Genomic DNA, 15,429 nt, shown 5'->3' with positions numbered 1-15,429 from the left:
TTACTAACAAACAAGAAATAGGAATAATGCCAGCATTCTGCATCTCATCGGTGACTTGAAATTGTCTTGATTTAAGTTGCTATCATGTGGCAACCTCTGGCGCTCTGAATATAACACAGGGTGTGTTTTAAATGTCTATTTATCTGCTACCAAATCGCAATGGTCTTGGGCAAAAGAATAACAATTTAAACAGGAAAGCATTGTGTGTCCTAGACATCTGAAATACAATCAAGATAAAGCTGGTTTTTGTACCTGGAGCAATCCACAAAAAAATTAATCCTTTTCACTGCATGTTTTTGGTGCTTCTAGAAGGAAAACACATTGATCTTCAAAATTGTGTGATTAAATGCTTTGAAACAGAAACAAGACTAACTAAATGGTCACAACTAATGCATGAGTCTCTGTTACCACAATCCTCAATCAGAGATTGCAATATTGAAAATGAAACATTGCGGTAGATCATGGGTTTCATAGTTAACACAACTAAGACATGACACAACCCATTATGCTTGGTTTAACACTTGCCTTTCACATCCAACAGTCCATATCTCTAGTTAGAACATATTGTGTCTATGTCACAGAGGCTGCAAGTTCCAGAAAAAAAAAAAAAAAGTATGGAAACTAGATTCTGCTCTGCTGCCTCGCATGGTTTGGCATCCAGAGACCCTAATGATGAGAAGGAGACTACGCTGTCCCCTTTTTACACAACTGTCACAAAACAGAGTCAAGACCCTATTCTTCTATCTCCTGATCACTCATGGTGAACCACTCCACCAAGAATATTCAATGCAAAAGTGATTTTAAAATACGCCAAGTGAAGGCAGGGTTCAGTTCCTCTGCAGTGATGGCCAGCTAGTTTCAGATACCAGCATGACTATTTCAAGTTACTTTCAAAAATTTTAGGTCAGAACCCCTGTGGAAAACAGCATCTATTGAAAGGATATGCTTTCATTGTAAAATACTCAGAGCTTAAGATATGATTATTCTTGCCACCTTAATTCTGCTCTTTGTGTCTGTACTGTGCACCAAGTGAAGCAGGATTCCTGTGGGGAAAAATAATATGTAATCATGTAATTAATTGAAGACTTACTCCTACTGATTTATGCAAAGGGACAGAATTAAAACTGCCTGAGGATATTTAAAATTGGCATTTGCCTACTTTTTACAAGTTTACTCAGCAGCTTAAACACATCTTTTAGTACAAACTTTGTATGAAATTTTTAGGTAATTTTTTTTTAACACTAACAATTGTTTTTATGTCTAGCTGTAACCACATTCCTATCAGATATAAGCAGCAACCTTACTTTGTGAACCAAAACACTGTGAATAAAAAATGAGTTTGAGTGGCCTCCATTTAACACATGATCTCTACCAGCATGATCTCAGTAACTTTATTAGACTTTTAGCAGAATAATGCTGATAACTTTTACTTTATGTCACCATTTTGAAGCACATAGGCTGAAGGAAAAAAAAAAAAAGGCCTTGAAGTCTGTGCAGTCTTCATCTCCCTTGATATATAAGATACAATAATTCCTTTACGTATTTTGTATTTTTAAAGGTATACTAACCAACAATTTAGGCTGTTTAACCTGAAATTAGACCAAAACTATTCTAGAGCTGGACGCAAACTGGGGAAAGTAAAGGTGATATGCATTTCCTTAATGCCTCTTCAGAATTCAGAATCAAAACTTTACAAACACACGTTACAGTAATGTAATGTACTGGATACAGCTGGATTCCATTTTGCTTACAGATCAAATATTATTATTTTGATTCTGATTCCTTAGTCTTTATCCTTCACAGTGACTGGAATTAAAAGCGATTGGCTGACCAAATCTGATACCGACACCATTTCTGTGACAGCAGAGAATCTTGTGACACCATCTGTTGGGTCAGTTTCCAGAAAAAAAAAACACAGACTAACACTAAAACTGCATTTACAGTAACAAGGACATACAGACTGAATTAATCATAAAGTGAGGGCAGTCTTTCCATTCTATTGCTATTTTCCTGATTATTCACTTCAGATTACATCCATTATTTATTTATTTTCAATTGTTGAAATGTAATTAAGAACAGGTAAACTCCAAATTTTTCATTCTGATAAAAACAGCCATCCTCACTTTACTCTGTAAAGTCTAGAGCATTGCTTTCGTGCTTTTACCATGAGATCATTTCCCTCCTGCCTGCATCTTTGTGGGTCATTTATAGCTATGATTATGCTAGTGATCTGAAATGCGTCTTCATTTGTTTGTACTGGAGCTCATGTTTCTACATTTAGTGCACACAAGTGAATGATACTGATACATAGAGTGGAGAAATAGGACCTCTGAATGGTGGTTTTAGTGGCTGTCCCTACTAAAATCAATAGGAGCTTTTCACTGATTTCAAAAGGGTCAGGGTTTTGCCATACTTCTTCAACTGTCTTTTAGAATGGGTATGGCAGAAACTGAAATACTACAGCAATGTTCCTATAAAGTTGGCCAACCTACAGTAAGTTTTTATAAATTTAGACACCTATTATGTAGATAGAATAATGATTTTTTTTTTCCAAAGGTTTTGTGGGTATAAATGCAACAATAATGTCATAAATAACTACTGTCATTCTGTGAGGGAAGTCACATAAGAACTGGCTACATGCAGTGCACTACAGTGAATGTTCAATATATAACACAGCTAATACATTTGATAGCAGCTGAAATTCATCCGATGAGGATGACGAGGCACTGAACACTGCGGCAATATCTTCTAATAAGGTCTCACAGGGCTTTCTTCTCATAGACACAGTAAGGGAAAAGCTAAGTCCTCAGGCCTATAAGTAGACAAAGGTAAAAAAAGCCTAAGATCAAAGTCAATATGAATCTGTCCAGTTGGCGTCCTAAATCACAAAGTATCAATAATATGGCTTTGGACTTACAGGCAAGATTGAAACCTTTGGGAAGTTATGCAGCGTCTCCCACTCCCTTCTCAGGTATTCAAGTGAACCCACAAACACAATGTGCTTGAGTTCATGGTAGTGAAAGTTGCTGGCTCGTAAAGGCATCACTAAATTTCTTAATCCAATCAAAGCAGATTTAACATCTCCAAATATGCAAACGACAACATGCCCACTTAAAACTGTCATCGCTGCTTCACTTCGAGTCTAAAAAACAAAACACAACAAAACAAAAAGACAAGGGAGAAATGAAACAAAGGAACAAAGGGAAGCTTAAATCAGATATTGAGTTTTAAACCAGGACAAATACAACTGTCAATGTTGTTCATGCACAAAGAAGCACTTTGATAATAGCTGTTCATTTTTACACTTATTTATTCTTCATTAAATATGCTCAGCGGAAGAAAATTCCATTCTTGTTCACAAATCCTTCAGCATTCAGAAAGACATTGTACTGGACCAAATTCTGATCCTGTATATGTTGCTGCACGTGTGGATTAAGACTCTGGTTACAACAACAGAAGCACTACGGATTTAGCTATGAACGAATTTTGACCTACTGTGCATTCAGCCATTAGAAGGTTATAGGAAAGAGATGCAAAACCATGCTTTAGCTTACAAATCACTAGTGTTTTATCAGGACCAATCTGAAAAGCAATGTGTGAGTGCTCAGTGGTCTTAATAGGGCTTTTGTGGCATCACAGGTATCTTGTGAGTTGAGGACCATATTCTCTTATAGTCAATGTTCTCATTTTAGAACAAGCTGCTACCACCCTGAGAAGCAATCGAAGAACCCTCTACACTGCTCCGCTTTACCATAGATGCCCACCATACTTCAAGCTTCTCTCAGAAAGAAAAATCTAGCATGCAAGATCATGACTAATACTAACTTCTCAGGCCAATCAGACTTCCTGAATATTTGAATAGACAGAAAGAAACAAATCTCATGAAGTATATTTAACTGATGCTCAGAATTATCTTCTTGTCTCAGTGACAAGAATTACATTTTTGTACTAATCTCATCAGTGGTAATATCAGTTGAGCAGGCAATTCAAACACCAAGATGATTACATAAAGTCATTAGGAAACCATGACCTTCATTTCTGGAGCCAATCTTAGCATTACTGCACTCCATCAAGTAACTGAAAATCCACTGATATCATATTGCCAAGAAGTTTTGCCAATGAATAAGACAATGGTGAACTGCATAATTTACCTCTCACTTATCCATAGTATATGTCCTGTTTCTGAATTGTGGAAGCATGACAATGTGCAATATGGACTGGAATATGTAGCAGAGATATTCATTATATAATAAGAAGGGGAACTCTGATTAGAAGTTCTCTAATCTGTTAAAAAGAATACAAGCTTCCAGTTTCTCTTGGGCAATTAACCTGACTTTTGTACAACTCTACCATAAGAGTGGTCCTGGCCCTTCATACAGAAGAATACAAGAGTGAATGCTGAAGTTAAGCATGTAAGTTGTCCCATGCCTCTACAGATAGGTCTGCATGGACTACTGAGACCTTAGAAGGCAGACCAAGTCTTTAAAAAAACATATAATAAAAGGCACTGCACAGTTGTTAATCTGTACGTAGTCATGTCTATTTGACTGTGTCAAAAAGAGGAGTCCTTACTACCTGATACTGTTCAAATGTTGCAGAGCCAAGAGACGTTGGGCAGGAAAATGAATTATTTCCCGACCAAGACATCATCAAGTATCAGTTAGAAGACAACCTGGGAAATCTTCAAATTATGTACTAAACTGTATTTGTGTGATCTCTAAGGACAATGTTAAATTTTCATGGATCTGAATGTAGACATAAATTGTGAACTGTGAGCTTGAAATGGTGTAGGGAAGCATTTTGTTGGCAATGTCTTTATTGGTGATACTGCATGAAACAAAAAGAACCTGGCCAGACTCACAGACTAGTAGGAGGAAAAACTGACATGCCATCATCAAGAGATAAGAAGTGAGGCACTCCACAGTGACATTTTCAGAGAAACACTCTGAAGAGTGGGACAATATATAAAGGTTGTACTAAGTCATCTTCTAAAACGTGTTCTGAACATGAAGGCAGATTTATATCGCTGTCTGTTACAAAATATTGTGCAGCAGGGTTGCTCCTCCTTGCCTGCTGAATACATACATATAAATGCATACTAATTAAAGCTGTTCAGCCAGGCTCTGTCCCACAGCTCAATCTCTAGAATTTGGAATTGACTTGCTTGACTATCTAAACACCAATACTGCAATTCTGAGCAGTCATATTTAAAACAGAAACCCCCAAGGAGAAGTGGAAACAAGCTTTTTACCCCTGATCATTACAATAAACCAGGGCTGTCACTGTCATTGGCTACACCATGCCACAGTGCAGGAAAATCTAAGATAGCAAGCTCAGGAAAAGCTTTATAAAGTGCAACAAAGTGAAGATCCACAAGGGAGTTCGTTTCAAATATCATCAGTTTTGCGAATGAGATCTGGAGTTAGTTACTTGTTACTCTTAGGTATGAGTACATGAACACAAGTGGCACAAACCTTCACTGAGCAAAATAGACTGTGATAGGCCTTCTAATTATTTTTAATGGCTTGATGCTTCCCCAGTTAAACAAATGAAACAAACAGACTAGGCTCACTGCAACATGCTAGAAAAGCAGACTAGTAGTACTACTTACTCTGGCCTATTTGGGCATCTTGACATGTTGGAAATTGAGAGAGAAGTTTTAAGAGAGCAAAATTCATATAAAAAAATAAGAGATAATGCAAAGCAGCACTTGCCTGTATTAGAATCATTACTACCTTGTGTAAAGACATAAATGGGTTACATAAACATTTAAATATTTCCAGCATGGATTCTCTAAAGATTTAAACTTGATATGCAAATTTCAGTTTATGAAAAAAGAAAACAACAATGAAAAAAAAGCAGTATATTTTGGACTGATTTTTATTATTGATTCTGGCATACAGATTTATATAAGAATAATAATAATTCCTTAACCAAAATGGTAGCTTCAATTTTACCACATTGTGTTTCTGATTTCAATATGCTAGTTTAAAGGATAGTAGAGATTAATTTATCAATGTATTAGACATCAGTGCTATTGGTTCAAATAATCTCTTTTCAAACACAGCTTATCATCAGTACCTACCAAAATGACCTTTTCAATGTCCTTGGCTGGACACCAATGAAACATCCCAGTAGAGTCATATTTTTTCACATTGGCATCCATATTGTCAATCTGTTCATTGCCAGGAATTAACAAGGGGTCATGCCTGGGGAAAAACAAGTTGAGGACAACGTAAGTGGAAAATATTATGAATTATGGATGGAAAAATATCCCAAGAGCAGTGTACAGAGGGAAAAAAAGTAAAAATGAAATGTATTTACACTTTAACATGCTTTCTGTGCAGGCACTTTATTTATTTATTTATTTATTTTTTCCAGTCCCACCCCTCCAAAATAAATAACAGGGTTGCTATTAGCATCTGCAATGAAGTAGAAAGGATAGGAATAGAGCCCCATGCTGACTGACTGGCATAAGTATGGAAAGCCAATTACTTGCTTTTACCACATATAACTTCTGACGTGATGCTCTTCACAGTAAAAGCTTTAACAGGCTGCACTTTAAATATTTTAGCAATTTGCCCAATCATATTTTGCTTTTCCAAACTGAAGCCCTTTAAGGATTCAGCAGTATGTCATTTTAGAGCGGACTGACTAACAAATGCCCACATCTGGAATACATGATTTTAATACCAAACAATAATGTCCATTTTCTCTGACAACTGTATCCATAATAACTTCCTAAGTGTGTGGTGTTGTTATTTTTTTCCTTTTGTGTGTGTGTGTTTTCTAGCAAGATTTGAAAACACAAGGCTTCTCAAAGGAGAAGCAAATAAAAAGACATTGTCATAAACTTGCTTCCAGCAGTACAGCTACACCTAAGCACAGATTCAAACAATACACAGTCCTCTATTTATATGCTGAAAAACAAAAAAAACAAAACAAAAAAAACATTGGGCTAAGAATTTCAACACTCTCACACTCTCAGATGTTAGTGAGGACCCCTAAGTGATTACATTATACAGCACAAAGCATTAGATGGAGGACCTTCTTCACAGAGAACCAGGTAAACTGATCTCAGAAATTTTACAAGTAAACAAGGAACTGATCTTTCTCTGGCAAAACTACAGTCTTTACTTTAGGTTTCTGTCATGACTGCTAGAAATATACTGACACAGAATTGTAACCTTTCAAAGAAGACTATATTTCTACTGTAAGAATGTGCAAAATATTCAGAGACAGGTAGACAAATTTTAAAGCAGTTTCCTTTTTGAAGACTTTTAAGGAAATGCCCATATTGGCTGAACTCTCAAAACTGGAAAGTTTCCTGCTTTTCAAGCACTTGAGCCAGCAGACTGTGGTAAGACCCTTTCTTTTCAACTGTCCACTAAAGGAAACCTTGAATGTTGTGCATGACATAGGTTAATTTACACTGAATATAGGACGATAAGTTACCATGTTTAACACAGTTACACTTGCATGACTAAGAAAGATATAATCTCTAATTCCTTCAGGGTGATTACTTTGTGTAATTTCATAGTCACTGATCATATAGCCATTGAAATCAGTGGAACATTCTCATTCATTTCATTCAAACAGGGTCAACTCCAAAGATGGTAGCTTAAAAGAACTTGAGAAACTATTAATATAATGATCCAGTTAAACCAGAGTCTCTTCATGCTTTAAGAAACAGCAGTGCAGTGGACAGCTAAGTCATAAATCGGACATTTGGAAAGAAGAAACACTATGTTTTCAAAGTTTTTTTACATTCACTCAACAGAGATAGAGTTCAATGCATTCCACTGGCAGCAGAAGAATCTCTAGGGGACTGCATGCAATCTCTGACCCTGCTCCAGGTTTAGTAATGAAAGTTTTTGCAAAATTGTGCTCCCTTTTCTGTGGGAGACAAAGGTGACTTGTTGTCACCTGTACCAAAGTTTTTTGTTTTGTTTTTAATTTCTATAAAAATATCCAGACTCTGCATACTTTTTTACTCCATTGGTGAGTGAGCTGCAACCACGGCAATTTAGCTTGAGATCTGACTCTAATGCTGTTCGTAGTGTGCTCCTTTCTCGTCGTACTTGCACGTGGTACAGTAAGGTCTGCAGCCATGGATGCAATACTGTTTGAAGGTAGTACTGGAGTTCAGACATTTAATGGGACTTTATCCTGGTTATTGTTTTCTGATGGAATGCGTTAGCTACGTGTTTCCTAATAAGAAACTTTGTCAAAAGGTGAGGAATCTTCAGGAGACATGTTTTTCTTTGTCCTTTTTTTTTTTTCTCCTCAAATTTTCATAAGACAATTCTCCATGAGCCTTTCCTAGCACAGCGCTGAAAAAAAAAGCAAAGTTCATTGATCAAATATCCTCCTCTCGTTCTTTTCCTCTGAGAAACCAGATGCATATGGGAGGGAGTTTTCCCCTTTATCAGAAAAACTACCTTAAACCAATTTGTAAAAAATGCACCATTCTAATTTTCTAATCAGTGTATCTTGACTGCTCTGAGACTTGAAACTAAATAGATTGGCTGAAGCTTTCACAAAAATTAATATTTAGCAATACTGTAATCCCTTTCACAGAAAGGTTACAAACTGAAATATAATAACAGATATCTGACTTGAAATGATGACCAACTGCCTTGAGGTCTGAGACAATTTTTAGTACGTGAGTGCTTAAAGCCTAGTTGTAGTCCTGTCTTGGATAAGGGCTTTGCATCCTGTAAGGGAAAATTTAAGGTAGTTTGTGCCAAAGATAAATCAGAATTTTACCTCAATACTTTATTTTCCAGTTACATTAGGTTTAAACACAGGAGTGCTATAAATGGCATGAGGAGTGTGAATAATCAAATATAAGTTTCTGTTTGAAGTTTTAGATAATATATATATATAGAGAGAGAATTAATATGTGCACTTATTTGTAGGATGATAAACTATTTAGATCCTCTACTTTCACTGTTTGGAGTACAGCAAGTGGTGGTCTTAAAAGCAGCAAATTGGAAGGGGCACAGCACATAACAAGGAAGTACGCTAATAGAGCCTGTTGTACTATTTTTGTTGTAAGATAATTGTTTATTGCCTGAGAAGGAAACTGTGATAAGACTAGCCATGCTTTGTGTTTCAGAATCTGTGTTTTTTACATACAATTGTGTCCATTATATTGAATGTATGAATCTTCTGAGCTAGGCTAATATTTTTATCTCTTTAGTCAATGATTTTCCATCCTCCATAAAGCTATCTCTGAAGATGTCTGCAGAGGTTGAAAATTGTTTACAACTTATTGTTTCTAGGTTCAAACTTTGTCCTCAGATGATAGCAGATACTTAGGGAAAAAAAAATATATATATATATATATATCTTTGGACTTGTTTGTTTTGCTGTTGTTGTTTCTTAACCCATGTTGTTTTTCTGAAGTACTATATTAACAACATAGTATTACTAGTTTAGATATATACACATTCATAAATCTGGTGATCCAAACTTGTTTTGAGAATAGTAAAAATTAATTAAGACAGACAAACAGAGGCCAAGGCTGTCAAATCTGCCTAAGGGGTTTGGACACCCTCTTCCCATTAACATTCATACTACACATAGCATTATATTTGTCCTTACAGCCAAATCAGGGACTGAATGTTTCTAGAGCATCTCTGTCTGCCTCACCCTTGAAAATGGCCCTGTCAAGCTATGCTTGAGTCACATTGGCAGGTTACTCTGGAAATACTTGTATTAGTGCTGTAGTTATGATGTCCTCCAGGGCTATAATGCTATCTGCTTGAAAAATGCTTGAAAAATTCACATTATGGAAAGGAAAAAAAACAACCTTCTACCAATTAAAATCCATATTTTTTTTATTTTTTATTTTTAGATGAGATGTTGGCTTTTATGGCTTGCAATGACCAAAGCATTTGGTCCTTCCAGGTAGGAAAAGACAGGCATGAATAGCAAGCATGGAAGAAAAAGAGCGAAAGCTACATTTCCGTCATTCATAACCCCAGTTAAAAATTTGCCTCTCTGGCTCTTATGGCAGATATTGCATACACACGACTTAAAATAAAGAGCAAAATGCCTTCTTTTCAAGGTTTTTAGGAGCATATTATGCCACTTATGATCAATTAAACTTGAGAATTACATTAAATGCCATGTTACAGCAACAACACCAAAAAGCCTGCCTGGAAGACAACAGCTAGACCATAAATCCCATTTGCAGCAACCCTACTGTGAAGAAGCCAACGTTACATTTTAAAGAGTAATGCTTTCCTTGCAGACATTTATAACCACTCCAAACTTACTTGCAGATTTTGAGTCTGGAACTTTGGAATAATAACTGGGGATGGACAGAACTGGAAAGACCACTGCCTCATTTAATGACTAATGTTAGCATATCCTTTGTCACCTTGTCTTTATCCTCTTGCTATCTCTTGCATGCAAGTGCGCATTAGAGCAATATACCCTCAGTGATCTCCAGTGGAACTCTCCTGTATGTTGGGCACTGAGAACAAGACTTTCATGGCACCAGTATGTACCCTGGTATGGTTTGAAAACTGACTGTAATCTGTTAGTCTTTGTGCATCAGTAAAACAATGCCTTGACTCCTTTTTATTCTGTCCTACAATAGAATTGTAGAAAAATCAATGGCAAAACAAGCCCAAGAACCATGCAACTCCTCTTTTTCCAGTGTTTTTTAAAGTCTGCAATTTTGCCCTTCTCAGATAGATACACTATGTCTGATTCTTGCACACAATTAAATGGTAAGCAGTCTCGTAGTAGACATTCAGGGTCTTGAAACTCACCATGTGTATGAGCCAGGAACTTTGAGTTTTCCTACCTTATTTTGTCCGTGGATGTGGATGTGTGTTTGCGAGCATAAGCACACACATATTTAATTTTAGGAGGAAGGACAGGGTTTGCTGAAGATACGAACTGAAGATACACTAGAGAATGTCTCATGCCTTTGAAATTTCTCCTACAACTATCCTAACAAATTGTGGCAATTAACACGCTGTTAGTGTTAGATGTATGCAGCCAGTGCAGGTGCTAATAATTGAAAAAGCATTTAGAGCTTTTACACTCTGGCTGAATATTTCATGATGTGCTGCATGTTTCACTATTTACTCCATGGGCCTCTGTCACTTCAATCTTCTCTGACTGCTTTGACTTGTACTATAAAGCTCAACCAAGACAGACTGACGGCTTGTCACAGGCAAACTCCACCAACTCCTGCAGCTCACTGGGACTAGCTGTGAAGGTTGTCACGACATTCTGATGGAATTCGGCAAATGTTTTGTGACTAATACACCCAACATTTGTCGGCTACCATTAGCCATTCTCCGTGACCCTCTGCAGTCTGCGTATATGGCTGTGCATATTAATTTGTAATGAGAATTTGTTGCCTATATATTTTACACTAATGATGCTCCTACTGATCTTTACTTTCACATGTTAATCAGCAATTAATTTTGTAAAGATTCAGTGCACAGATGCAAGGAGCTTTACAGAAGAACATCTAGTGCAACCACAGAAAGAAAACCTGGTGTTTTACTGTTAAATGCTTTTATTTTCATATTCAGAATCTACTAATATTGGCTACAATCCCACACTGTCTTACATTTTCCATAGATATACAAAGAGCAATGTATCTAATACAGTGGCTGGTACACAGTGCCCTGTGCTAGCTTACAGGCTGAACTACTGTGCTAAGAATACTAATGATTCTTCCTCCCCTGTTCTCCTTCTCTCTACTCAAATATTGCTAGTTTTTTTTTTTTTTTAATCCTCAGAAACCTTAGTGATGAGTTCATGTTAATTTATCAAGACTACTGAGGATGCTGATATAGAGCTGTTTACCGTTAGAATCTTGCTCATTAAAGTATCTTGCTACCTCAGGACATTCTTAGAATATGCTTCTGAGGTATGAATCCTTTTACACAGGAAAGTAGCAAAATAGTTAACTTTCAGAGTTTTACATAAGCAACTTAACAAGGGGGAGACAGGCACACAACCAATGCATCCTCTGTTCTTAAAATTTCCCATTTATATGTACTCAAGCTGCAGAGCTAGCAATCATTGAAAGGTAGGAGAAAGTACCTGAAAAAATAATTTTTCTTTTGAAAAATATAAACTCACAGTTCAGTGGCATCATAAAATATAGGTGTGATGTTTTCCACTTAAATGAAGTGTAGCCTTTATACCTTATGATAAAAGCTACCTCTGTTGCAAATCAATGTTATAAAAATTAGGTATTTTCTTTAAACCTAGTTTAAGGCTGAAGAGCTTCTTCTTTCCTTTACCTTGATCTGAGTGGGTCTTCTCTTACTCTGAACTTTATAAAAGAGCTTGTTGATTTTTTGATTTTATTTTATTTTTTTGCTGGAAAATTCTCCTTTTCTTTCCTGACTCTGTTCTCTCATCTCTAAAACATTTGCACAAGATTTCACATTACTCTGAAAAACAATCTGATACTGTTCTTATTTCCATAGTTTATAACACAACTACCAATGGTAGCAATCATCAGCGGGCTAATATATGCTACTTCCTACCATTCAAACCTTTTCATTCTATAAACTTGGTAAAACCCGGTCTAAGATAACATGGTGATTACTGAACCTGGTGCTTTTATTTGCAGCAGTGAACTCGTCAAACTGAACCAGGAATTGTGCTATTAGGAACCTGCTGTGTCACAGCTTACTTTTAATTTGATATTATCACTGCATACATAAAGTTAGCCTTGTAAATCCTTAACAAAAACTGTCAATTTAGAGTATGTTATGAAAATCTCCAAGGCTGAAGGACATAAATATAAACCATTAGTACAATTAAACTGTGAGCTTTCACCTCTTCAAAACTTGCCTTCATACCTGGTTTAGGAGAGTCTCAGAAAATGATCAGATTAAACTCATTTTACCAGTTTTTGTTAAAGAAATATTCAGCCTCTTGACCTCTCCTCATTTATTTATTTATTTATTTTCAATTCCTGCATGAAAGCTCCCAGTTTCAGCTTTTGGAAGGGCAGTGCTACTGTGGCAGGGGCTATGCAAATTTACCCTGAGAGGCACCAGAAGAAATGTGTTTGCACATGCGAGGACATGGAGCTGGGTGGGCAGATGAGGAGATACATGTGCACAGCCATTGTTCATATACTTAGAATATTATAGCCAGAAAAACAGACATGAGGTTTCCCCCTCAACTTCAGATAAATAATCTCAATAAGGTTTCCAAAAACATATGCCAAAAAGCTCACTTATTCCACGTCACTTAGCTGGGTCTTGACAGTCTCTGAACTAGTTTTATGGTTTAGCTGGGAATTATTTTGGGGCCTTGATCAAGAAAAATCCTCAGGCTTACGAAATTCTCCTTGGCAACACACTGAAAACCCAGCATCCTCTGATGTTGCTGATTCGTATATGATCAGGGACTCTAATGATAATGACCCTTTGCTGAGTATGCTACTTGTCTAGAGGCCTATGTCAACTACACCACTCCGTTCAGAGTGGACAGGGACAAACTATTTGTTTGCTCTTCAGGCCCCTTGGGCCCTGTCATATGCTATTTGTTCTTGCATTAAGAGGTAGTTTGACTCAGCTGGGCTGACATTTCCTTTAACTCAGTGTATTCCACTCATGCAGTAGCAGCTACCAAAGCATTAAGTGAAGACTTGAGCCCCAACAACAATCCTTTTAAGTGGCTTTTTTGATTTAAACCCAGGGCTTTTCACATTTTTACTGGTCACTCTAGAATCAACAATGACACTTTTTTAAAACTAGCTTTGCTACTTGATACTCGTGTGATATAGCCTGTTTACCATGGCTGTTCATCAATAACATACATCGAAACTTGTGACTGTCAGATAATGAACAGGTGACTTTATGTCACTGCCTGACACCAGAAGCATCAAATAGTCCCACTTTCCTCTCCATCTCATGAAAAAGGAAACTTGATATGTGATTATTATTCACAAATTTCTTTCCTTTTCCTTTCACTTCCCATTTTAATTTTACTTCTTCTGTAATAGTATGCCCTTGTGTTTACATCTCCACAGGAGAAGTATCCTTCCTTTTTCCTTTTGGAGTTCAGGTATATTTGAAGAAGACCCATGTTGTTGTGGGTTTAATGGGAAAGACTTCTGCTGGTGTGAAACAGATAAAAAGTAATTCTGACAATGCAGAGTGGCTCAGTATTTTTCTAATTAATTCACATTTATAGCTACAGTTGCATTCTGAACTATTTTTACCCAATTGACCACTGGTTCTTCCGGCATTGCATCAGCGTGATTCTGCCTACGTCATTTGATGTGATACAGGAGTCAGTTAGAACAGTGACTTTCTAAATGTGAATCTAAACCATGTATGACATATACGAAGAACATTTGAATATGTACCATTTATTTATTTTGGTTAGTGACTTACTGACATCTAGAGACAATAACATTAAAAAATTGACATTGAAAAGATGTCTTCAATCTATCTATCAGCATCAGATTTGATAATACGGAATTCTATTTATGTGTGAGTGAATCTCAGGAATGCCCACCTTCTGACCAGGTCTAAATAAGCACCTGTCAGAACTCCCAGGGGATACCTGTAATACAGCTTCTAGTCCTATGTTCTATTTCAGTGACAGCAGAGGTCCCATAGTTTCATCTCATGGCATAATACCATCTTCCCTGATTTGCCCCAGCCACTGCGGAAATCTAAAATCTATTCAGCATTTTCAACATTGTCTTAACTGTAAGGCTGCTCATGAAGTGACTCCAGAGTCACAGCTCTGATTATAATTTACAGATGAACTTTCCACATACTACTTCTCTTTTACATGCTCCAGTCTTGTTCTCCAGGCCTCCTCTAGACCTAGGTCCGCAGCTGAGGAAACAATCTGCCAGCTGTTTCTGTGGGAGGGACAGGGGTGAAGCTGGATTTGAAAAGGAGCTTTTAATGTAAATTTAGGAAGAATATTGCAAAGGTATATATCAACTGCAGACATGACAATGTTTTAGCTGAGTTATTTTTTTGTGTACTTTTAGCTGACTTATACTAAATATTTCTGGGCAGGAAAGCAAGTACCTGTGACTTTAGGTAACTGGCAAGTATACAAACTAGCAAATAATACAGCCCACCTTCGTTTATTGTAAAGCTGAAAGATGGACATTGCACACAAAGCTATGCAGAGTTTTCTTCTGATTTAATCAGCTTTCTCTTATTTAGCACCTTGAACCAAAGGTCAGTCAGTGTAGATAACGGATAAGACAAAGAGACCATTGGGTCTTGGGAGAGGCTGAGGGTGCTGGTGAATAAATTTAGCAGTAAGAGAGAAGAAGAAAACAATGTTTAGATCTGGAAGCCTGGCAAGTTCTCCGCTTGCTGCTCAACCTGTATTTAGCAATTCTGATATGCTACTGAGCAGACAGCTCAGGCTCAGGACGACCACTCTCCCTCAGTC

The 15,429-nt window shown here is 36.9% G+C and overlaps 1 protein-coding gene across 20 annotated transcripts in view; it reads right to left on the bottom strand.

Annotated features, from left to right (window-relative positions):
* KCNMA1 (potassium calcium-activated channel subfamily M alpha 1) overlaps nucleotides 1–15,429 on the bottom strand; it is a 475,606-nt gene that overhangs the window by 44,954 nt on the left and 415,223 nt on the right. For all 20 annotated transcript variants that reach the window (XM_050712039.1, XM_050712038.1, XM_050712034.1 and 17 more), the window contains 2 exons: nucleotides 6,086–6,209; nucleotides 2,918–3,142 (listed from right to left, as the gene is read on the bottom strand). In XM_050712039.1, coding sequence (XP_050567996.1) covers nucleotides 2,918–3,142; nucleotides 6,086–6,209 — 349 coding nt within the window. The remainder of the gene's footprint in view (nucleotides 1–2,917; nucleotides 3,143–6,085; nucleotides 6,210–15,429) is intronic.

This window comes from Cygnus atratus, chromosome 7 (genome assembly GCF_013377495.2).
Source record: "Cygnus atratus isolate AKBS03 ecotype Queensland, Australia chromosome 7, CAtr_DNAZoo_HiC_assembly, whole genome shotgun sequence".
Taxonomy (NCBI): domain Eukaryota; kingdom Metazoa; phylum Chordata; class Aves; order Anseriformes; family Anatidae; genus Cygnus; species Cygnus atratus.
Note: the sequence above shows the minus strand (reverse complement) of the source record. Positions and strands in the feature narration are given on the sequence as shown.